At 47.1% G+C, this 23,657-nt stretch overlaps 3 protein-coding genes across 3 annotated transcripts in view; 1 reads left to right on the top strand and 2 right to left on the bottom strand.

Annotated features, from left to right (window-relative positions):
• Nucleotides 1-5,620, bottom strand: part of PEX14 (peroxisomal biogenesis factor 14) — a 133,615-nt gene extending 127,995 nt beyond the window's left edge. Inside the window, exon 1 of the mRNA XM_008694949.2 lies at nt 5,540-5,620. Within this exon, the coding sequence (XP_008693171.2) occupies nt 5,540-5,575 (36 nt within the window). The 5' untranslated portion in view covers nt 5,576-5,620. The remainder of the gene's footprint in view (nt 1-5,539) is intronic.
• Nucleotides 5,621-7,168: 1,548 nt separating this feature from the next.
• DFFA (DNA fragmentation factor subunit alpha) lies at nt 7,169-14,965 on the top strand. Its single transcript, XM_008694951.2, has 6 exons — nt 7,169-7,360; nt 9,122-9,283; nt 10,443-10,585; nt 12,920-13,109; nt 13,307-13,458; nt 14,170-14,965. The coding sequence occupies exons 1-6, from the start codon at nt 7,237-7,239 to the stop codon at nt 14,380-14,382; spliced, it is 984 nt and encodes a 327-aa protein (XP_008693173.2). The 5' UTR covers nt 7,169-7,236; the 3' UTR covers nt 14,383-14,965.
• A 4,932-nt stretch (nt 14,966-19,897) lies between these two features.
• LOC103666871 (cortistatin-like) lies at nt 19,898-22,407 on the bottom strand. Its single transcript, XM_008694952.2, is given in 3 exon segments — nt 19,898-20,045; nt 20,048-20,180; nt 21,443-22,407. Coding segments are annotated over 3 exon segments (417 nt in total). The 5' UTR covers nt 21,644-22,407; the 3' UTR covers nt 19,898-19,962.
• Nucleotides 22,408-23,657: the final 1,250 nt, after the last annotated feature.

The following is a 23,657-nucleotide window of genomic DNA, read 5'->3' as shown; positions in this document are numbered from 1 at the left end:
TTTTTGACAAAGGTGGCAAGATAATTCAATGGAGAAAGGGTAACCTGTTCAACAAATGATACTGGAATAAGTCATATCCATATGGGGGAAAAAAAATGAACCCCAGCCTCTACCAGTAAGCACATGAAAAGATCCTAATGTTATTAGTCATCACAAAGATGTAAATTAAAACCACAAAGAAATACCACTACACACTCAGTAGAACGGCTAAAATTAAAAAGACACAATACCAAGTGTGGGTGTGGATGTAGGACAAGTGGAATGTTCATATACTGCTGGTGAGAATAAAAAATAGTAAAACTTTGCAAAAACACTTAGGCAATTTATTATAAGACTAAACGTATACTTACCATATGACCCAGCAATTCCACTCATAAGTATTTACCGAAAAAAAATGAGAATATATCTCCTCACAATACATGAGTATTTATAGTAGCCCCAAACTAGAACCAATCATGTGGGGGAACAGACTCTAAGGTGACTGCCAGGATCCCCACCTCCTAGTATTCTGCCCTTGTGTGGTCCCACTGAGTGTGGGTGGGACCTGTGACTTGCTTCCAGCCAACCGGACATGGCAAAGATGACAGGATGAATGTAATTACATGTATGTGGTTACACTATGTAAGACTGTAATGTCCATTTTGCTAAGAGACTCTTCCTTACTGGCTTTGAGGAAGCCAAGTGACTATGTTAGGAAGACCCCTGTGGCAAAAAAATGAGGGCAGCCTCTGGCTGACTGCCAATAACAAACTGAGGTACTCAGTCTTCAGGCCACAAGGAACTAAATGTTGCCAATAGCCACATGAGCTAGGAAGCAGATCCTTCTCCAGTCGAGACCCAGATGAGATCACAGCCCCAGCAGACACCTTGATTTCTTGCCTTGTCAAACTCAGCTAAACTGTGTCCTGACTCACAGAAACTGAAACAAAAAAAATGTGTGCTCTTTTTGGTAATTTGTGTAAATTTGTTGTAATACTGTTATGCAGCAATAGATAATTAACAGAATCCAAATGTCCATAAACTGGTGAACAGATCAATAAATTGTGATATATCTATATGAGAGAATATTACCAATAAAAAGTAATGAATTACTGATACAACAATGTTAAGTTTCACAAACATTACTCTGAGCAAAAGAAGTGAGACACAAAATACATACATTATGAATTCATTCATATGTAATTCTAGGAAAGACAAATATAATCAATAGTGACAGAAAGCAGTTCAGATTTCCTGAGGCCAAAGGCTAGGGCTTACTGGGACACAGCAAAAGGGAACATTTACAAATACTGGAATTGTTTCGATCTTGACTGTGGTGGTGGTTACACAGGTATATACATATACACAGGTATATACATACACAGGTATATACATATACAAGTCGAAACTCATTAAACTGACCACAACACACCTATTAGAATTCCGCAGTAAAGTTTTTGGCCATAAGGACTTTGTCACTCAATAAGCTACTAAATTAATCTATGACTTTTAAGTCAGGATAGGGGCAACCTTTAGGGGGTTGGGCAGTGACAGGAAGGACACCAGGGGGGCTTCTGAGGTCCTGGTAATGTTTGAATTCTTAATGTAAGAACTGGTTACACAAGTATGTTCCCTCTGAAAATTCACCAAGCTGGACACATAATTTGTGTGCTTTCTGGGTATATGTTAAACTTCAGTTAAAAAAAAAAAAAAGAAAAGAAAATTTAAAGACGAGGGGATCATTCTAGATTAAAGCATACTAAAGAGAAAAATCAACCCCTATTTCTTGATTGGATTTGGATTTGTCTTAATTGGGAGAATCTGAATGTGGACTGTATTATCAAATAATATTTTATCAATACTAAATTTCTTGTGTGATAATGGTATTACGGTTATATAAGAGAATAACCTCACTCTTATGACAAGGTGAGGTATTCTAGGATGGAGTACCGTGATGTCTGTAACTCACTCTCAAATCTTTAAAAAAATACATGTAAAGAGACAGAAATAAAGCAAATCTGGCAAAATGTAAACAGTGTATCTTGAAGTTTTTATAGGAGTTTTACAAGAGCTCTCTGTATTATTTTTTCAACATTTCTAAAGGTTGGAAGTTTTTCAAAATAGAAAAGAGTTGAGGGGGAAAATATCTCATTTGAACTACCGTTATTCAAGAGCTCAGCAGACTTCCAAAACTGCCCACAGATTCTTGGAGAAGGAAACTAACATTCACCGAGCACTGACTGTGCAGCAGATGCTCTTTACATCCACGATTTCAGTCAACCCTCAGAACAACCCTTTAGGGTAATTATTATTTTACAAAGGGGAAAACAGGGTCAGAGATGTGGAGTGGCAAGTCCAAGAGCGAGTGAGTGCTGGAGTTCAAAGTCTGTCTCGATACAAGGCCATGCTCTTCTACTCCTTACTGTCTTCACCGTGTTCTTCTCCCTTCCCAGGTTCTGTGTTCTCGCAATCCCAAATGCACTATATCCAGGGAATCTCAACAGATTTGAAATCTATGTTCTCTAATATATTCAATATTCAATAACCACTAAACAAGCTCTTCATTGACGACAACTGGTGGAGAAGTACAGAAATAGGGATAGTAGCACCCATTCCAATGGGCCATACCATGTACAGACTAGAAAGGGCCTCTCATAAGAGATCAACCATGCAAACTAGAGTAACATGGGGAAAACAGAACAAGGACAGGAAGCAATAAATGTGATTTCTAACTCCAACAGACCATCTTGAAGAAAGACTAAAAAGACCGCCATCATGAAAAAAGCAAGTATGTCACTGATATCTAAAAGTCACAAAGGACAACTAGGATAAACACCAGCATTCAGGGTATTCCTTTAAATTGGACGGAAGTTACTCTGGAACAAATAAAAAATTTTAGTGGGCCAGTAGTCAATATATGAAAAAAAAAATACCCCCCCAAAAATTATAATAATAAGGCTTAAAGAAAGATTTCTCGTTTGTGAGTGAAAATCCAGAGTTTAATGAATCCAATAATAACAGATAACACACTATGTCAGGCACTGTTCTAAAATTAAGTTAATTTAGGGACACCTAGGTGGCTCAATTGGTTAAGTGTCCGACTCTTGGTTTTGGCTCAGATCGTGATCTCAGGATCATGGGATCAAGCCTCCATCAGGCTCCACATTCAGTGGGGAGTTTGCTTGAGACTCTTTCTCCCTCTCCCTCTGCCCCTCCCCTGCTTGCACACACATGTGTACACTCTCTCTTTCAAATAAATAAATCTTTAAAATAAATAAATAAATAAAATAAGTTAATTTATTTACCCTCAGAGAAACCCTATGAGATAGGCACAAGTATTATTCCCGGTTTGCAACTGGAGAAACGAGAGCCAAAGAATTACCTTGTCCAAGATCACCCAGCTGTAAGTAGTGGGGCTGGGATTCTAAGCCAATAGGGATGGCCTGGGAGCGCATACCACTGTTCTACACTGCCTCTCAAAGGAAGAAAGGGTTGGCTATCACCCTGTATCTTTCAAAATGAGAGACTGAGGCTCCACAAGGCCAACCAACAAACCTTCTATGAAACAAATACTGACTCAGCCCCAAAGGCAAAATGTGTTCTTTCTTACAAACCAGGTTTGCGGGAAATTCTCCAAATAGTTCTTCAATTCCACTCTGCTTTGACTAGAGAAATGGGAAGCCAAGTAGATCAGGACTTGAAAATAAAATGATAATCAACTGCTGAGGAGAGCTGGTTCACTTCATAAGTGTGCATTTGCAGCTTATTGTTAGACAGTGACAGAAGTTGGCATGAAGAACTCAAATTTTCCCAAAACTGTCAGTGTACTCTGATGCAATCCCATCTCTACCAGCTTTGGGAAAGAGGGCAAAGGAGAAGCAGAACTGAAAACCAAACAAGTGCTGGCCAAACACCCTCAAAGGACCTTAGGTCCCTTCCACATGTACAGAGGACAATTTCCAGAACCAAAGGAATCCTTGGGCACTACAATGGTTCCAAGTGGCAAGCTTTTTAGTAACCTTCACAGCACTGGCAAATTAAAAGTCCTAGAGGAATCAGGGACGGAAGGCACCTTTAATCCCTGGCTGTGGGCATTCCTAACATATAACAGTTCAGAAAAGCCCAGATTCTGAGGAGCCTTAGCATAGCAGCAAGCTAAGTGGGATAAGGCAAGAAAGGAGGGCCCCTCCTCTGAGACACTCCCACACTCCAGAATTTCTGACAGTGAGAAGGCCAGAATCAGCCCTAGTTATTTCCCTTATTTTACAATCCAGACATCTTCTTTCTGAATCACCCGCTCTGCTAACAGAAGCTGGTCTGGGGAACACACAGCTCCTTTAAGTGCTATTCCTGTAATAGACGTATCATGAAGAATACAACAGCAAGAAACTTTAAGGAGTGTTCTTCTGCCAAGGAACGAAGTGAAATACCAGTAGGCTGTGAAAAGACTACAGGTGTTTCAAGGAGGTAAGAGGTGAATGATGAAGTCCAGACTGAAACCATTTTCTTCTTCCTCTGTCTAATCTTAACTAAATTTAAGCATGTGTGGCTAACTGGTGGAGTTACGCACATCTGGGTTTAAATCCAGACCCAATCTGGCACATGATTTAGGGCATGTTACAGACCTTTAGCATCCACTTCTGTGAAATGGTGGTTAATAGCCTGATTTTCATAAAGGTCGTAATGAGCACTAAATGAGATGGTAAACGTTAATTTGTCCCCAGCATCACAGCACACCCTCAGTAAATGCAAGGTACCGCTTACCCCATCCACCTCACTCCAGCCTACCCCACCTTTGAATTTCACATCCTTTCATAGGCCTTATCATCCACTGCTTCCTGACAGCAGACGTACAGGCAAGAACACTGGTCCTCAAGGTCCCCTTAATGGAGTGGGATTTGGCTGAATCTGTGGCTGAAAAGCTAGAGCAGAGTCCTTTGGTCAAGAAAACCAAACTGTGGGAAGCAAGGACGGATCCTCAGCCAAAAGCCCGGCGGCGTCTGTTGTTTACAAGTGAGTCCCCTTCCTACCAACGCACTGAGAGGGTCCGAGTACATTTCCGACCCTCCCAATTTGGCAGAGAAGGCGCAAAGGTGACGAAGAGGCTGGCAGTGGGGCCACCTCAGCAAGGCTGAGACTGTTGGGAGAGTGGGAACCTTGATGGAGTCTGGGCCCTCCTGGGAGGGGACAACCGAGAATGATCGAGCTTCTCACCCCTCTCTCCTCAAGCAGGGGCCCTTGCAGCTCAAGGCTGGAAGCTTCTCAAGGGTCCTGCCACCGTCCCGGCCGAGTGCAAGCGGGGCCCGAGGGGCCCTCAGGCTGGAAGGAGGGACCCGCGGGCGCCCCCGAGCCCTGGCTCGGGAATGTGGTCTAAGAGGGGTCACCGGGGGAGGGGCCTGGAGGCGAGGACCTGGGGAGGGGCGGGGCCCAGGAGGGGGCAAGAGGTCGGGGCCACCGGCTGGGGAGGCTCAGGGCCTCCGCCCGGCTCCTAACCGCACGCCGAGCGCCCCCTCCAGCCGGGGTCCCCGCCACTACGGCGGGGCAGTCCCACTCCCCTTACCTGGCTCGGCTGCTCTGCCTGCTCCGAGGACGCCATCTTTCTGAGGCCTAACTAATCTATCGCCGCTGGGCGAGGCTTCTCCCAAGCGCCCTCGCTCTTTCTCACCCGCCCAGACCAAAGTAGCCGGAACTGAGCCGGTCGATGGCGGGCAAGTAGGGAAGATGAGCGAACTCCCACGTCTGGGTCACCTCGCACTATTGCCGTTCGGTCTCCGCTGGCCAGGAAGATCCTAAGTCCGTCCTTTTTGCATTTTTATATGTGTATTATTCTCATTGAATTAAATCTCTGTCCATCCCCACGGTGCCTTGGGCACAAGCAGGGACTCGCTAAGTCTTTAATAAATGAATGAATGGGAAGAAACTTGGAAATTAATTAATAAATGGTTCAGTTCAGTACCATTTGTTGAGCGCCTATTATTTGCCAGGCACTTTGGTAGCCACTAGAAATAAAAAGATCCAAAACCCAGCTCCTGCACACATAATTACAGCATCTTGGAGATAGGAGTCTGATAACGGTTTGCAGATCTATTAGGAGAACACTGAACGGGGCTTTTAAGAGAAGAGAGGCTTCTACATTCTTACTTTATAGTGGTTGAGTTGTTAAATTTTAAGCTAAGTATAAAATTACACGAAAAGTTTGCATGTATTAGAACTACCGGTCAGTTCGTATTGCAGTTGTGTTTTGATTGATTATGGAGTATTCAAAAGGGTTGCCTCAAGTAACAATTCCCCCTACCAAACGCTGTTTTAAATGCCTACCCTTTTCTTATGAGGTAATATCTTATTTTCTTATAAACAAAATATGAGAGACTCTGAATGAATATAGGCTATTTCTCGTTTACGTAATATGCCCCCCCTTTTAAGGGAGGAACCTTTTTGATTTTTTAATTATTATTTTAATGTTAAATTTTTTCAGAGGCGGTAAATATTAGAACGAAGTATTAGAACGAAGATGAATTTATTACCAAGCAGCATCTGGACAGTCTCAAACAGTGATGAGGTTCTCATTTTCCCTTTCCCCTCTGATTTCTTTGAGACCTTAATGTTTAATTTAGTTATGTAAGCATTTTGTTCTGGGATCCCAACCCAATTTGCGCAGCTAAAGCAGGGAATCGAACTGGTGGAAATGTGCGAGTATCTTATGCTTCTCTGTCACATTTTCAGCAGGACTGAAAACTACACTCATCAATTTTAAAAATTGACTTCCTTCAGATTATCCTGAGGGTTGGGACGTCTTACATATATTTTCAGTTTGGAGAGGGAAAACAAATTAATACAGTACAAAAACAGACTGTTTCGTTTAAATATTAATAAGCATCTATATATGTAAACAAGAGTGCTCTAAAAACCCAAGGAAGTATACATGCGTGTCCTTCATAATGCAAAATAAATCCCTATTGACCTCATTTTGATCCCGCTATTGAAACTCCTAAATATAAAGTAGAAAAACACTCCTCTGGGCGGATTTGAGCAACATAACATAGTCGGTTTCGAACCCAGAGACTACAGCTACCGGCATGCCCCCGGAGCCAAACGTGAATAAGCGGCAACTAGAACTACATCTCCCGGCGTGCCTTGGTCCCACGCGTGCTTTGCCGCAAAGAGAACTACAACTCCCGGCACGCCGCAGGACCGGGGAGGGCGCCCCGCAGAGCCGCCTAGACTTCCCCGAGTCAGTCAGGTTCCACCCTGAAGAGGATGGAGGTGGCTGAGGAAGCCGAGACTGAGACCCGGGCTCTGAAACCGTGTCTGCTGCGCCGCAACCACAGCCGCGAGCAGCACGGCGTGGCGGCCTCTTGCCTGGAGGAGCTGAGGAGCAAGGGTGGGCCCGGGGCGCGGGCGGAGGTTGTGGGGGCCGGGGCGGGGGCTGCGGGGAGCCGGGCAGGGTGAGGATGTCTGGCAGGGGCAAGGAGGGGTCAGCAGGAGCGACTTGGGACAGAAATAACCGACGTGGGCAGAGCGATTGACAAATTTCAAAGCGATTACGTCGTGTGAGACTCCTAATGGTGGGAAGGTAGACGGGAAGCAATATGCAAATCAAGACCGACTCGACTTAGGTGCCTTGCCTAAAAATCACTCAGATCTTGGACCAGACCCAGCCACCGGGCTCCCTACGGTGATACCGGCGCCCCCACCCCCTGGCTGATCCCCCGGCGGGGTGGGAGGGCCTTTCCACCGTCAGTTCTGGCAGGCACTTGTGCGGCGAAGAGGGAGCTGCTGCCGACCATTCCGGAGTTCCAGACAAGGAGCAGGTGCTGTGAGTGACCAGAGTTCTGAGTTCCGGCCCCGCACTTACTAGCTGCTTGACCTTGTACTTAAGCAGCCCATGACCCTCAGTTTTCTCATCAGCAAAATGGGTATAATATTTCCAGCCCTGCTTTACAGGATTGTTGGAACTCTCAAGGCAGATGCTATATTTACAGGACTTAAAAGTATTAGGAGCTGGTAGCTCTGTGGATTGTTTATCCACAGAAGTTCTACTGGGCCGAGTGTTCCCCGGGAATGTAGTCAAAGGGGGTGTCAGTGTTCAGTGCTTCCTCTCAGAGCCACCAAGACCCAAAAGGTACCAGACAGAAATCTTTCAGAGACCCAGGAGCAGCCAAAGCATTATAAATGCTTTAGTGAGATGGTTTTTGCCATATTAACATTCACGTATTTTTTTTCTTAGCATTAGGGTACTGAAGTTTTTGTTCCCCTTGAGCGCATTGGCTGTATGCACTTGGCACAGAGCTTGTGTTAAGTGTTTATGTTCTCTGGAGCTCAGCCTTTGCAAGGCTTACTGCTCTATTTGGGTGCTGGACAACATCGCCCAACCATATATGCAGTCTCGTGGCTACTTTGCTGCTCTCTTTTATCCCATTTGCATTTTAGGCTTTGTCATCACTAAATGGGATGGTAGAGGCCTGCCCCGGACAAGCTTCTTGCCCTTTGACAATAAAGATGAGAAGCTACCGACACAAACTTGTACTTCTCTTGTGCCTTCCTATAGGTTAGAAAGGCTGCAAAGAACGAGGCTACAAAGAACACAAAGCATTTCCTTTTTTTCTATTCTTTTCCTTCTTTCTTTTGATGTTTGACACAGGAGAATTTAAGATGACCACTGAGTAAATGAGTGAAAGACTGCTCATTCACAAGGAATCAGATCAGCCTTTGGTTTGTTTTTCATCCAAGTAAAGATGCGAGGGCCTTTTAATGTGGAGGCAGAGCAGCTGCAGGAGACTTTTTCAGGAGTCAGGCTGTGGGATTAAATCTCAGCTCTGACACTTACTGTGTGATTTTGGACAAGTTACTTAACCTCCCTGAGCTTTGGGTTTGACATCTGTAAAATGGGAATAACAATCGTACATACCTTATAGGATTTTTAGGAGAATACTGTATACAAAAAGCACTTAGTACCAGGCATGTGGGAAGTGGTATATTAGTGCTAGTAGTTGTAGTTACTATTAACTACCGGGAATTCTGCTATGCTCTGGGAGCATATGTGTGTGTGTGTGTGTGTGTGTGTGTGTATAGTGAGAGTACGGGGATAGATGTAATTTCCTTATGGATACTTGTCAATTGCCAAATATTTTATTCCTCTCAGCCTGTGACATTCTGGCCATTGACAAGTCCCTGGCACCAGTCACCCTGGTCCTGGCAGAGGATGGCACCATCGTTGATGATGACGATTACTTCCTGTGTCTACCTTCCAATACTAAGTTTGTAGCGTTGGCCAGTAATGAGAAGTGGGCATACAGCAATTCAGGTAAGAAACTCTGGCCACATACAAAGTTATCTTTGCAATACAGCATCCACCGTGATTCTTCTTACTGCACAGGCACCAGGTTGCTGTTTGTCTGGTTCAGCATCTATGCCACCAACATTTACTGAGCACCTTCTGCATGCCAAGGCATGGTGCTGGGTCTCGGGGTAAAGAGGAATGAGACGCGGGCCTGGTTCTCAAATAACTACAGACCAACAGTAACTAAAATGCAGCTTGGCAGAGAGATCAGTGCCACAGGCAGAGTCAGGCTGCCTGGTTTCACTCCAGACTATTATTTACTAGCCATGTGACCTTGGGCAAGTTATCTAACTTCTTAGCATGTTACTGAGGTAATAATTATAGTACTTCTCTCTGCTCAGGTGTTGTAGGGCTGATAGAACATAATATATATCAAACCAGGGTTTCCCAACAATACTATTGACATTTCGTGCTGGAGAATTCTTTGCTGTGGGGGCCGTCCTGTCCATTGCAGGGTATTTAGCAGCAACCTCGGCCTTTGCCACTAGATGCCGGTAGTATCTCTTTACCCCAGTTAAGACGACCAAAAATGCTTTCAGACATTGTCAAATGTGTTCTGCGGGGAGGCAAAATCACTCCCAGTTGAGAACCACTGATAAAAAGCATTTAGATCTTACCTGACACACACAAAGGGCTCAGTAAATGTTATACCATCATCACTACTGGAGATACAAAGGGAACTAATTAGTGATGAGCAAGGATCAAAGGCTAAAAAAGTGTCCCCTTAGAAAGTCCCCATGCCACTAAATTGAGGAAGTCACCCTTCAGCAGTGGCTCTGCCAGCCACCTTTGTACTCAGCCCCAGTGACAGCAAACACTGGCTACAGCTCCTCCAGTCAAGGATGAGAATAATCCCCAAGCACAAGAGAAGTGCTGCTGACAATGAGTGTTTTTGTGTACAAAAACGGAGCACACCCAGAGACACAACAACTCACCTAAAGGGAAGTCGTTAGGATCCTGGGTGTGCGTGACCATGCATCAGGTTTAAAGTGGCCTCTTCCCATAAGAAAGGTACAGAGCAGTTTCACACAGAAATAAATTGAAGGTGGAAGAGAAGGGAAAATGTAGGTCCTAGATTAGCACTTTAGGTTACCCTGTGATTGGCTTCTTCTCCCCTTGTCAGATGGAGGCACGGCTTGGATTTCCCAGGAGTCCTTTGATGTGGATGAAACAGACAGTGGGGGAGGGCTGAAGTGGAAGAATGTGGCCAGGCAGCTGAAAGAAGATCTGTCCAGCATCATCCTCCTGTCTGAGGAAGACCTCCAGGTAAGCCCCCTCCACAACCCGCAGCCACGCTCATCTGGCCTCCGCCACCCCCAGCCCCTTAGTTTCCATGCGTCTTGCCACAATAATTTCATTATTTCTTCATTTTCAAACAATGCTTTGATGACAAGCAAGGCTCTTCTAGTTCTCACACCTAGGGTAGAAAATACAGATGCGCACGGGGAGCACAGTCGGGTAAATGTCCGACTCTTGATTTTGGCTCAGGTCATGATCTCAGGGTTGTAAGATGGAGCCCCGCATCCGGCTCTGTGCTCAGCATGGAATCTGCTTGAGATTCTTTCTCTCCCTCTGCTCTTCCCCCTGCTCTCTTGCTCTCTCTCTCAAAATAAATAAATAAAATATTTTTTAAAAAAGAAAGGGAGGGAGGGAGGGAGAAAATACAGATGCGCAGGCCCCACCTATTTAGGCTTACTGCAGGGGGCGGGGGGAGTTAAGGATGTAGTCCCAAAGAATACGGAGTTGGGAGGAGCCGAATTAAATCCCAGCTCTATCGCTATGACTTTGAGCCAGTAACTTAGCCTCTTTGCCTACATTTCCTGTCCTGTAAAATTGGGATAAAAATAGTATGTGTTAATTCCAAAAAATATTTCTTGAGCCCCTGCCCTGTGCCTGGCAGGATTCTGTCCAGGGGGGTACAGTGGTGGACAAGCCAGACACAGAATTCTGATGGAGGGAAGCATCTTAGGTGGGTAGTAGGTGAGGCAGTGTGCCGAGAGCGGCAGGGCTAGTAGTCTCGATTGGGAGGTCAAGGGAGTCCCCTCCAAGGAGGTGGCTTTTTGGTAATTTTTTAAACTTACAAACTTATATATTTGAATAAATAACATGAATACATTCACATGGCTCAAAATCCACGAGGTACAGAAGGATATTATACCGGTAGCCCAAAAGCAAAACCAACCCATATGTCCGTGCACTGATAAATTGCTCAATAAAATGTGGTCTAGCCACACAATGGAATATTATTCAGCCCTTAAAAGGAATGAAGTACAAACACATGCTGTCACATGGATAAGCCTTCAAAATATTGTGCTAAGTGAGAGAAGCCAGACATGAAAGGCCACAGATTTTATAGGTACATTTATATGACGTGGCCGAAATAGGCAAATCCATAGCGACAGAAGGTAGGTGAGCAGCTGCCTAGGACTGGGTTGGGGCAGCTTTGAGAAGAAATAGGGAGTAACTGCTAATGGGTACAGTTCTTTTCGGCTTGGTGAAAATGGTATAAACTGGCGATGACTGCACAACTCTGTGAACGTACTAAACCCACCTAGGTATACCCTTCATATGGGTGAATCGTGTGGTGTGTGAATTACATCTCAAGGCGGGAGGGAGGAGCTACGTGAAAAATCTGACTCCTGCTCCTAGCCACCAGGTTTCCCTTCCCAGAGGTCACCAATCTTTCAGTTTCCCATTCTAGAGATATTTTAAGTACCAGCAAATAAAAATATTTTTTCTCCTTCCCTATATTACACAAGTGTAAGCATATCCACTTTTTAAAATTTTTTTTATTTTTTTTTAAGATTTTATTTATTTATTTGACAGAGAGAGAGAGAGACAGCCAGGGAGAGAGGGAACACAAGCAGGGGGAGTGGGAGAGGAAGAAGCAGGCTCCTAGCAGAGGAGCCCAATGCGGGGCTCGATCCCAGGACTCCGGGATCACGCCCTGAGCCGAAGGCAGACACTTAACGACTGAGCCACCCAGGCGCCCCTACTTTTTTTTAAAGAAATATTTGGAGAGGGGCACCTGGGTGGCTCTGTTGGTCGAGCCTCCAACTCCTGATTTTGGCTCAAGTCGTGATCTCAGGGTCATGAGATCAAGCCCCGCTACAGGCTCCGTGCTCAGCAGGGAGGCTGGTGGAGATTCTCTCTCCATCTCTCTCTATGCCCCCCACCACAGCTCACGCACCCACGTGTGCACTCTCTCTCTAAAATAAATAAATCTTTTTAAAAAAATATTTGGAGAGTATTCCAGATCAGTATATAAAAGACACTTCTTTTTCACCACTGCATAGTACTCCCTCTTGTGCATGTACCGTGACTTATTTAAAGAGTCGTCCCCATTGGTGGACCTTTGGGTTGTCATCAGTCCTGCTGATCCCAGACAGCACGACAAAAAACTTAGACCAGTGTCATCTCACACACGTGCTTGTCCGTAGAATAAACTCCCAGAAGTGTAGCTGGCAAACATTGGCGGGTTCCCTAGAGGCGGCAGGGACACGGATTGCTGAAGGAAGGAGGGAGCCTGCTGTGGACGGGTCGGGGCCATTGTGTTTTGAAAGATGGTTAGGTTTGTTAAAGTCCGTCTTTGCTTATTAGGTGCTCATTGACGTTCCGTGTTCGGACCTGGCTCAGGAACTATGCCAAAGTTGCGGCACGGTGCAGGGGCTCCAGAACACCCTCCAGCAGGTACTTGACCAGAGGGAGGAAGCCCGTCAGTCCAAGCAGCTCTTGGAGCTTTACCTCCAGGCTTTGGAGAAGGAGGGCAGCGTCTTGTCAAAGCAGCAAGGTAGGACTCCCTGGCCAGGGGAGTCCCCCTGAGGGCCGAGGGCCTGGCCAGCCTTTTTCCTGGGGAGAGAACCAGTGTTTATAACGGGATCAAACAAGGAGGAAGCCACAGCTGCGGGCGTCTTGCCTGACTGACTGTGGTGTGCGCGGCGGTGCGCTCACACCGTGTCTCAGCTCCGTCTCACGTCTGCTTTGCAGAGTCCGACGCTGGCTTCAGTGACAAGATGGATGCAGTCGACGCGGGGAGTAACCGCAAGAGCTCCTCCGGAATCACCCTTGCCAGCCAGGTCCTTACGGCACTGAAGGAGAAGCCGGCCCCAGAGCTGAGTCTGTCTAGTCGGGATTTGGAGGTGGGCGAGAACCAGGGACCCTGAGCTGCGCCGAGCCCTCCCCCTGGGGGTGCGTGTTGCCCTGCAGAGGCACGCGCCAGAGTGCTTTTCACCTCGGCAGACCCTGGCTCACAGCTGCCCATTTACGAAACATCTCATTTAATCTATATCAAAATGGCTTGAACAAAACGGGGTGCACCCCCTCGATGTCAAACATTATTCTCTGGGGCACGGCGGGTTATGGAACGAGCAAAGATAGGGAGGGGTGGCAGGGCTCAAGCCTCTGGTTCTGTCGGCCCTCGACGGGGATCTGTAGTCCATCAAGACACATGCACGGTCATAGTGAAAGGAGCGCCTGAGGGGGTCCTCTCGTGCTGGCTCCGCAGCCAGGGAACCAGAAGCCTGATGCAGAATCCCTGAGTGGGCGCCGCTTCTCTTGCTTCATCCTTGTCCCCCGTGCTGCTGGGAGGGAGGAAACCTGCTGACTTGGGCAGGGCTACGGTTCCTGTAAGTGGAGGACCTTACTTTCTAGAGATCTTTCCTGGCGGTGTTGGAGGGTAAGAAGAGGCCCGTGACCGCTGAAGGTGAAAGAACTCTGGCATTTCAGCGCCAGGATGTAACATAAGCTGGTACTGCCTGGTCTCGCTCCCCTAAAGAAACTCAGGGAGCCGGAGAGCAGTAGGTGAGTAGAGCAGAGGTCATGGTTCTCAGAGGTTCTTATTCTTGCCGCAGTTGGTCACCAAGGAAGACCCCAAAGCGCTCGCTGTTGCCTTGAACTGGGGCCTAAAGAAGACAGAAACAGTGCAGCAGGCCTGTCACCAGGAGCTCAGCCTGCGTCTCCAGCAGGTGCAGAGCCTACGTTCTCTCCGGAGCGTGTCAGCAAGGAGGAGCTCGCTGCCCGGAGAACCGCGGGAGCCCAAGCGAGCCAGACAAGAGCCCACGTAGCCGCCGCCGCCGCCGCCAGAAAGCCTGCGACCTTATTCGTATTCGCAGTAAATACCGTCAGCCTGATTACCCGAGCTGCCGCCTTACCACTGGCCCCCCTGCCTTACAGCACGTTCTCCTGGAACAGGCTGGAAGACCAGCCTCCTGTCCCTTCCAGAAGAGCCCTTCCACCTGTTTTGAATGAGGAGGCTGTATCCACAGTACCCCACCTCTTCTGATGACCCCTTCTTACGTTCTCCATTTGAAAGAAACTGTCAAGGACAGTGAAGAGCAATTGTCGCATTTCAGACTCACTATCCGTGTGCTGAAGCCAGAAGTGCAGAATTTTAAACACAAATGATGGTCAAGAAGGTGACAGAACAGAGTTGATTTATGGCCACAAACTTGTGTCTCGAGTTAATGAGTTTTTTGGTTTGTGTAAAGGCGCATATTAAGTTTGCAGACCGCAGGGACATACGGGGAGTGTAATTCGCCATTTCTAATTGTGAAATTATATCTGTTACCACTGTGAGACTGTTTCCAGTTTTCTAATATGTTTTATCAGCAGGGGGGATGAAAGGTCATTAAATTGATCTCCATGTGATGTGACTGTGAGTCTCTCTGGGTACAAAGCAGAGCCTTCTGGTTTATAGACTTCCTGTTTCTGTACAAACTTGGTCTTTGGGTTTTGTCCTCTAATTTGGAACAGATTTTCATCCAGGTGAATGTCCAGCGTGACATTCAAATCCATGCAGGATACGGGCTGATTTCTTCATGACGCAGGGTCATCCTGTTCGTGGCAGAACTGGCACCGCCCCCCCACCCGCGCAATGCCAGTGGCAGCCTGCAGGCCCCACGACAACTGAAAACATCCCCGCGCACTTTCAGAATCCCCCTGGAGGGTCACTAATGCCAGCTGGGGATTTTTCTGGCAGTTTGCCGTCTGCTCCACATTAGCAGTCACCGTACCGGAGCCTGAGTGAGCTGGCCAGGGCGTGGCTTGTCGTCTCACGCAACATGAGCCAAGTGGTGCTCGGTGAGGTGCAGAGATTTGCCCCATGTCACAAGGCTAATTGGAGGGCCAGGATCCTGGTTCTAATTCCAGTGCTCTTCCCACTTAATTTTTAAAAGATTTTATTTATCAGCGCGCATGCACACGCACAAGCAGGGGAGGGGGGCAGAGGGGGAGGGAGAAGCGGACTCCCTGCTGAGCAGGGAGCCCAATGCGGGACTGGATCCCAGGACCCTGGGATCATTACCTGAGCCGAAGGCAGACGCTTCACCGACTGAGGCGCTCAGCGCTCTTCCCACTCATGTGTGTTCTCTCTTAGGTCCACACACTCTTCTCCCTTCCACCTCCAGATCACTGGTTTTGTCACATCAACATAATAAGCTGGAGTCAACCAGAACCGGAAAAGACCTCCTGTGTCTACAACGTAACTGCCAAAAGATTTCTGACCGCAGGCACAGTGCCGGTGGTATAAGAGAAGTAAATAGCCCTGTGAACACTGTACACTTAGCCCAGTGGTAAAGGAAGCCTGGATTCCAGAAACAGAATGGTACCTCTACTCACCAATTCTAACAACATTCTCCACCTTCGCCCTACTGAATTAAAAATACTGTCTTGAATCGCGTCTGTCAGATACACAGGAGCGCTTGAGCTGGCTGGCCGGGGTGTGGGTATTGGTGCGCTCTACTAGAACCCGATCCACCAAGCATCTTGGCTGCATAGAATAATGGAGAAAGTACTGCAGGCTTGGAGGGAGCCAAGCCCACGGTTGAAAGGGTTAAATGAAGTAGTGTCTGAGGAGGAGCCGGGTACCTAGCACAGGCTGCAGAGGGCGATTTCGGGGATGGGGGGAGCAGGAGCGAAACAGCTGTGTGAGGAGGCCCCCATCTATGGGTCTACAAGGCAAAGACCTTAGCCCGCAAACGGGCCCAAAACGTGTAGCGCGTGCGGCTGCAAACACATTATATCGCCCCTGGTGCCGTTTACCTTCCCTGCGCCACCGTGCCTCCAGGCCTTCTAGAATAGAAATGCAGCAGCACAGCAATATGTCTAAAAATAGGAGAGCGCGAGCAGGGCAGCCTGTTCTTACGGTGGGAGAAAAGAATGTCGACGGAAGCAGCTGGGACTAATGAACTCCGCATTAGCCATATTCCATTCTTTCAACTCAAGTCAAATGTCGGTCCCCATTAGGCAATTGGCTTTGACAGGAGCTGTGCTAATTACCACTTACCAACCTTTAATTTCTGGGGAAAAGCAAAAGGAAAAAAAACTAATGGGTTTTTCATTTTCCAGAGAGAAAGGGATAAAATAATAGTAGTCTCGGAAAAGAAAACCTGCATTAATTACAAAAATGATTAATGTGACTTCAGTAACCAGATTGTTTAGCTGTTTTATTTCTTAGCTATCCACTCAATTTTTTTATTTTTTATTTATTTTTTTGCCTTCAGGGTTTTTCTCCATTCTATTTTATTTGTACGGTTTTGCCTTAAGTTATCTTGCTGTGTCTTGTATTACCTGAAGTTTTTAAGGACCTTGTAAGTGATGTGTTCTGAACACCCAGCCACTGCCTGAGTCCTCAGACAGTGGGGTCCCCCGTCCTGCTGGAAGGCCTCCAACGAGGGGGAAAGACTCGTTCCCAGGAAATGGCACTGAATTTTAGATTGCAGAACCTCAGAGTTCATTGTTTGCTCAAATGGAATCAGAACACCCTTTGCAGGGGCGCCCGGCCAGCTCTGTCGGTATAGAACATGTTACTCTGGGGGCGCCTGGGTGGCTCAGTCATTAAGCATCTGCCTTTGGCTCACGGCGTGATCCCAGAGTCCTGGGATCGAGCCTCACATCGGGCTCCTCTGCTGGGAGCCTGCTTCTTCCTCTCCCACCCCCCCTGCTTGTGTTCCCTCTCTCGCTGGCTGTCTCTCTGTCAAATAAATAAATAAAATCTTTAAAAAAAAAACAAACAAACATGTTACTCCGGATCTCAGGGTTGTGAGTTCAAGCCCCACGCCGGGTGTAGGGATTACCTGAAAATAAAATCTTTTTTAAAAGAACACACTTTGCAATCACAAGGAAGCGAAGTAACGGGTTAATGCATAGACACGGGATTTTCCTCAGTATCCCCAATACCACGTTCCAAGATCGGTCACCAAAAATCTAGCTTTTCCTCCAGTTTACAATTATTTTAACAAGACAAGCACACGTATTTTTGATCACTTAACTAATTATAAGTGGAAAAGACAAATTAGCGTTACTTTTATTAGGGTTATGACAAGCTAGAAATAGTGGGTAGCCCAGCTGCCCTTTGCCTCTTCCTTTCTCATCTAGAAACAGAAAATTTCCTTCTTTCTGATACCTACCTTTCCCTCTTCTGATTTGTTCAAAATGGAACGCAGGGGCTCCTGGCTGGCTCAGTTAGAAGAGCAATTCTCTCCGTCTGCCCCTCGCCCCTGCTCATGTGTGCTTTTCTCTCTCTCTCAAATCAATGAATAAATCTTTAAAAAAGATACATGCAAGAATGAATTGCAAGTTGTCCAGGTGCCGACGACCACATCTACGTAGCTGTCTATATTGAACTACACCAAGGTATGCTCTGAGAAAAGTACCCAAAACCGGATGGTAGAAAATTACCCTAATATACCCATTTCACCCTAATGTATTCATCACGAGCATATTAATCTAGTCTGCCATGCAGTTGATGCCAGTTAACATTTTATCAAGCCCCCTGAACTAAGGTAAGCTTAGACTTGACGGATTTCCTGCCAGTCTCATTAGCATAGCCTCATTATCCTTCAGATATTACTTAGTTCAAAGTTGTAAGTCCCCAATCCTAAGGACTGTGTATGTATGACCCCAACTGAAACTGAAAAACAATGAGCATGCTTTTCTTCTAGAAAAATCTTAAAAGACAAAGTTCTGAAGGTTAGCTGGCCTTTCAGGCCGGCATCTTGCACCAGTGCACTGACCCAATTACTGGTCTCTTAAAGCTGCTGTGTTTGGAAATGAGGGTGCTATTAAGTCTCCTCCATCACATTATACTTTACTCAGCTAGTAATTATGAATATGAGCTCAGCTCTGCAGAAAACAGAACAGAACGGTCAGCAGTCATACTCCGCGTCTGCTCCCCCGGTGTCCAGAGAAAAGAAGATTTGTGCTACTCCAGCCAGCCTTTGCCAATTTCCCTCATGTTAGGCCTGACCCTCAGAAACTTCCGGTAACTCCAGGTATGATCTCTGAACTTTAAAGTTTAGCATCTAAACAGCTTGACCCTGGAACTTTTCTTTAGAGTCTGTCATTCAAGAGCCATAAACAATATGTCATCAAGGAAGGATTTTGGTGCTATGGGGGAGAACTAAGATTTGATCAGGGTTTTGAAACTGAGTGACTTGTTCACTCCTCATGTCATTTGAGCAGCCCCAAATCCTGGTCCACATGGGGCTTGACGGCTGCTCGGCCTTATCTCACAGAAAAAGGAACTCCCCTCCTGTGCAGCCGTCACTCATTGACCCTTCTGTGGAAATGCTTGGGGAATGGGAAAATATCACAATTATACGTGTCATGTATATAATTCATACATGCACGGGAGGTGGCTGGGTGGCTCAGTCGGTGAAGCATCTGCCTTCGGCTCAGGTCATGATCCCGGGGTCCTGGCATCGAGTCCGCTTCGGGCTCCCGGCTCAGAGGGAAGCCTGCTTCTCCCTCTGCCTGCCGCTCCCCCTGCTTGTGCACGCGCTCTCTATCTAAACAAAATCTTTAAAAAAAAAACACATGGAACAAAGTCTGAATCCTGGCATCCTGAAAGTCTTGAATTAGAAGTTGAGGCAAGCAGGCCACAGGCTCGACAGCAGCCCTGCTCTGTATTTGGTTTGAAATGAGGCCTTTAAACAAACAGACTTCATTCTTCACGACGCAAACATAGACGCTCTGATCCACGAAAGAACTGCAACAAATTAAAATTAACTTACTAATGAAATCCAGTACAGGTATTTTATCAGAGCAGGTTTGAATGTAACTCTTCTTACAAGTATGTGAACATGAGATCACGTTTGAGACCATGACATCTGTTTTTAAATTGGTTTTCGCCAAAACACAAGGAATAATCATTTTGCTCTTTGAGCACAATCTTAAAAATTAGCTTTTAATATGAGGGAAATATTTTTTAAATTAGATGATTTCTATGAAAATAACTGAAATAAGATGTTATTCTGGATACTTAAATATGTTGCCTTTAGCCGTCTTAAATCAAAGGAAGGGAGACAAGGGCGAACTTCCAAGCACATAACAAAGGTGGAAAGAAAGCCCAGTGGGTACACGACAGCAGAAAACACAAAAATCTTAATCAAAAACGTTCACTTTGGGGAGCGCCTGGCTGGCTCAGCTCATGGAACACAGGACTTTTGATCTCAGGGTTGTGAGTTCAAGCCCCAGGCTGGGTGTAGACATTACTAAAAATAAAATATTTTTTAAATAAATAAAGCTTTTTAAATTACACGGAAAGGAGAAGACAACTGTGTGAAGAAGAAAGATCACGGCTGTTAATACATTTTATTCAGATCCATCCTTAACACTCCTTTGCATGATTGATCGGGGTTGGAATTTTATTTGCAGGAGGAGAAGGTCTTCCAGAAGAAATCCTTGCAGGGTGTCTTCGCCCGCAAGGACCGCGGGGGGGGGGGGGGACTTCCTGTCGCTTGGCCGCCTCCCCGGCTGCCCCTCCTGTGAAGGGTGCTGCACCCGCCCGGGAGACCCACTGGTACCACCCAGCCAGGAAAGTCAAGAGGCTGTTTTTCTTCATTTCTACCACCTCCTGCAGATGCTTTTAAAAAGAAGCAGAGGACAAAGGAAAGAAAAATAATCAACCATCTGGTTCAGCCAGCATTGAAAGATCCATAATTCCTTCCTCAAAAAAAAAAAAAAGATGCTTCAGAAGAATAAATCACATTTCCATTTAAAGGATGCAAAAGTTAAAAAATGAAGGGGGGGTAAACAGAAGGGGGAAGGAACCATGAGTGACTGTGGACTCTGGGAAACAAACTGAGGGCTTCAGAGGGGAGGTGGGTGGGGGATTAGGACAGGCCGGTGATGGGTATTAAGGAGAGCACGTATTGCATGGAGCACTGGGTGTTATACGCAAATAACGAATCAAGGAACTTTACATCAAAAACTAAAAATGTACTGTATGGTGACATAACATAATAAAAATTAATTTTTAAAAAATCTGAAAAGAAAAAGTTAAAAAATAAAATAAAGGATGAGAAAGTTAAGAGAGCACCTTAATGAAATTGTTCTAGTTAGAGAGGGAAAAGCTAAGAATTTTCAGTCAGGGAAAAAAAAACGGCTAGTTTGGCCCATAATCTTGGCTGAGGTCAGGAAATCTATCATTTTCCCTGCCGCCAAGTGCCTGGTCTGACTCCTGAAGGTTCACAATTACTCTTTGAGACAGATCAGATTGAGACGTGATATTCCCCTCTTTCAAATTCCTTAGAAAGCTTCTAGGAGTAACCTGATGATAAATGACTTGTCTGAAACTCATCTGGTAATTTTAGAGAAAAATCCATTTTTAATGGCCAACTTTATGTACTCTTTCTTGGAACTTTTTCAAAATGGGAAAAAAAGAGAAAAATAAATCACTTCACAAAGTTACGAATTCTCACGACGGAAACTATAATGATGTCAATGAATCTGAGCCAGTGAAGAGTCCCATACCTATAAATTAAGATTCTAGAAGCACGTGTGACTAACGCGGGCCGTCGGCGGCCCCGTGACCGCCCTGCGATAGACTGGCACGATCGCGTAACGTTTCAAAGACTAGCAGATGGAGATCGCTGGCAGGGAGCCCCCCCTTGAGTTTCAGAGCTCTCTGCAGGTTGTTGGGACCACTGAGGGTAAACAAGAACCCGTGGTCTAAAGGGGACATCCCAGGACGGGTGGCAGCTGCGGGGCGCCGCACAAAGGTCAGCCCTGCCTTCTGTCTACAGCCACTCGGCCCTGGAGACGCTGGCGATCCCCAGGCCAGAGAGGCCAAGGAACGAGCCAGCCAGAAAGTGGGCTAGCCTGCGGCCCCGGCACACTACTCACCCGGCTGTCCTGTCCGGCGAGGCCACCCTCCAAGGGCAGGGCGGCGGTGGCCGTGGCCCCCGAGAGCAGCAGCAGGAGCAGGCAGAGGGGCGGCGGCATTCTGCGGGCTGACCAGCACTTCTCTCCGCTGCTCATCTCCGGCAGCCTCGAAATCGCTGTTTTGTGCACTTGGGTCTCGCGGAGGGGAGGGGTGGGGGGCATTTTAATTAAGCTCCACCTGCAGCTGTTTTTTTTGTCTCTGTACCTGTCAAAAGCCTGTACCCCCACTTCCCTCCCTCTCAAGCAGTGCTGCACCTGCCTAAGCCAGCAGCCCACAAAAGCGCTTTTGGATCAGAGTTAACCCCTTCATTAACGCCTCCGACGGTCTCCGAGTTTAGAGCGGATTTGCTTACTTTGGAGGACACGTGCGCTCACTCCTGAAGTCCCGCGTCCTCACGGTCACGCCCACAGTCCGCAGAAGCCAGGAGCACAAAGCCAAGCGATTTCACACAATAGAAAATTCGCTGTGCGTGAGGAGCTGAGGCTCTGAAATTCTGCCCGTGTAAGGTCTGATGGACTCCGCCGTGGGCCCAAGAGACAAGGGGGATGAGGGGGGTACAGGGGGGCGCCCCAAGAACCCGCCGGTTCTCACCGAATCGCAGGCAAGGAGGCTAAAAACCGGGGCAAGAGGGCAGGTTTGGGCACGGGGTGATCGGGAAGGAGCCGAGAGCCTGGGGATGCTGGCCCTGGAGGGCCTGGCTACTTCTGACTCAAGGACCTGCACTTGCCCCGCTTTCCTGGGAAGGCCGGAGCGTGGAGGCCTCCTCCGTGCTGCCCCCCAGGGCATCCCCTCCCTGGTCCCAGTTTCAGAATCCCACAAGCAAAGCCGCAGACCCTCTTCATCCAACTGAGACAGCCGGTAAACTGAGTCACTGGCCACAAACCTGCCACTTGGGGCCAGGAGCCACGGCAAGTTCCAAGCAGAAGTAAAGCAACCGAACTGACAGCTCTCTCCAAAAGTGAAGGCTGACCCTTTCAGTTTTCCAATTTCCTGGCTCACACCCCTCCCCCAAGGGCAATTTCCATCTTAAATTCCAGCAGAGGCTTGTAGAGATCCTAGGCAAAATGGGCATGGCCCGAGGAGTCATGGCTCATTACTGCATGTTGCTTCGTCATTTTTTTCTATACGAAAATAATTTTTTAGCCTAAGAAAATTCCTATAAATGGTATTAAAAACTGAGACTTTTTTTTTTTAATTCAGTAGACTCCATGCCCAACATGGGGCTTGAACTCATAGCCCTGAGATCAAGGGTCCCTTCCTCTACCAACTGAGCCTGCCAGGGGCCTCCAAAAAGGAGAGTCTCACAAATGAGAAATTGGCAGCAGCTCAGCCAGCTTCTTATACCCTTAGTATATTTTGCAGATTTTACTGGACGGACTCCTCAGACACTCTGAGCACCCAGAGCTTACACTGAACTACAAAGGACCCACGCCAGCAGGGCTGTGAGAGCCTGCCTAGCCAGGGGGCAAGACTCAGTGCCTAGGAATGGAAGCACATCTCCAGGGCAACCAGGGCGCTGGGAGTGGGCCAGGGAGGGCCGGGTGCCGCGGGTGGAGGAAGGCCACGCGCCCTCTTATTACTGGCTGCTTTCGAGCAGGCGGCCACCCGTCTGGTACTTCAAGGCAAGGGCTGAAGACTAAAACCCTGGCTTTGCTCCTGGCCTCTCTGTGGCTGTTTTCTCATCTGTAAAATGGGGATAAAAGAAAAAATTGGGGGGCGCCTGGGTGGCACAGTGGTTAAGCGTCTGCCTTCAGCTCAGGGCGTGATCCCAGCGATCTGGGATCGAGCCCCACATCAGGCTCTTCTGCTATGAGCCTGTTTCTTCCTCTCCCACTCCCCCTGCTTGTGTTCCCTCTCTCGCTGGCTGTCTCTATCTCTGTTGAATAAATAAATAAAATCTTTAAAAAAAAAAAAAAAAGAAAGAAAAAATTGGACCTACTGCCCCCATCAGAGAGCTGTTGTGAGGACTGAAGAGGGTCCCGTAAAGCACCCGGCCCACGTGGAGCTCACAGCAGGCACGCACGTCCAGCAACGCTAAGACGACATCCTCAATCCTTCTCCTTGCTCCCCAGGGTACAGAGAAGAGCCGCGCACCACAACATGTGGGGGCCCCCCAACAGGGGCCATGCAACCCAAGGGCTCCCACTTATTCCACCAGCACATCTTACACGCCAG

The sequence above is a fragment of the Ursus maritimus genome, unplaced genomic scaffold, assembly GCF_017311325.1.
Source record: "Ursus maritimus isolate PB19 unplaced genomic scaffold, ASM1731132v1 scaffold_32, whole genome shotgun sequence".
Lineage (NCBI taxonomy): Eukaryota > Metazoa > Chordata > Mammalia > Carnivora > Ursidae > Ursus > Ursus maritimus.
The sequence above is the reverse complement of the archived record's forward strand: the minus strand, read 5'-3'. Positions and strand labels throughout refer to the sequence as shown.

Bases quoted from the DNA above. Each gene is read 5' to 3' on its own strand.
- DFFA (XM_008694951.2), top strand. From the start codon at position 7,237: ATGGAGGTGGCTGAGGAAGCCGAGACTGAGACCCGGGCTCTGAAACCG. The intron at 10,586-12,919 runs GTAAGCCCCCTC...TTTGCTTATTAG, and splicing joins TGTCTGAGGAAGACCTCCAG to GTGCTCATTGACGTTCCGTG. The intron at 13,459-14,169 runs GTGGGCGAGAAC...TTCTTGCCGCAG, and splicing joins TGTCTAGTCGGGATTTGGAG to TTGGTCACCAAGGAAGACCC.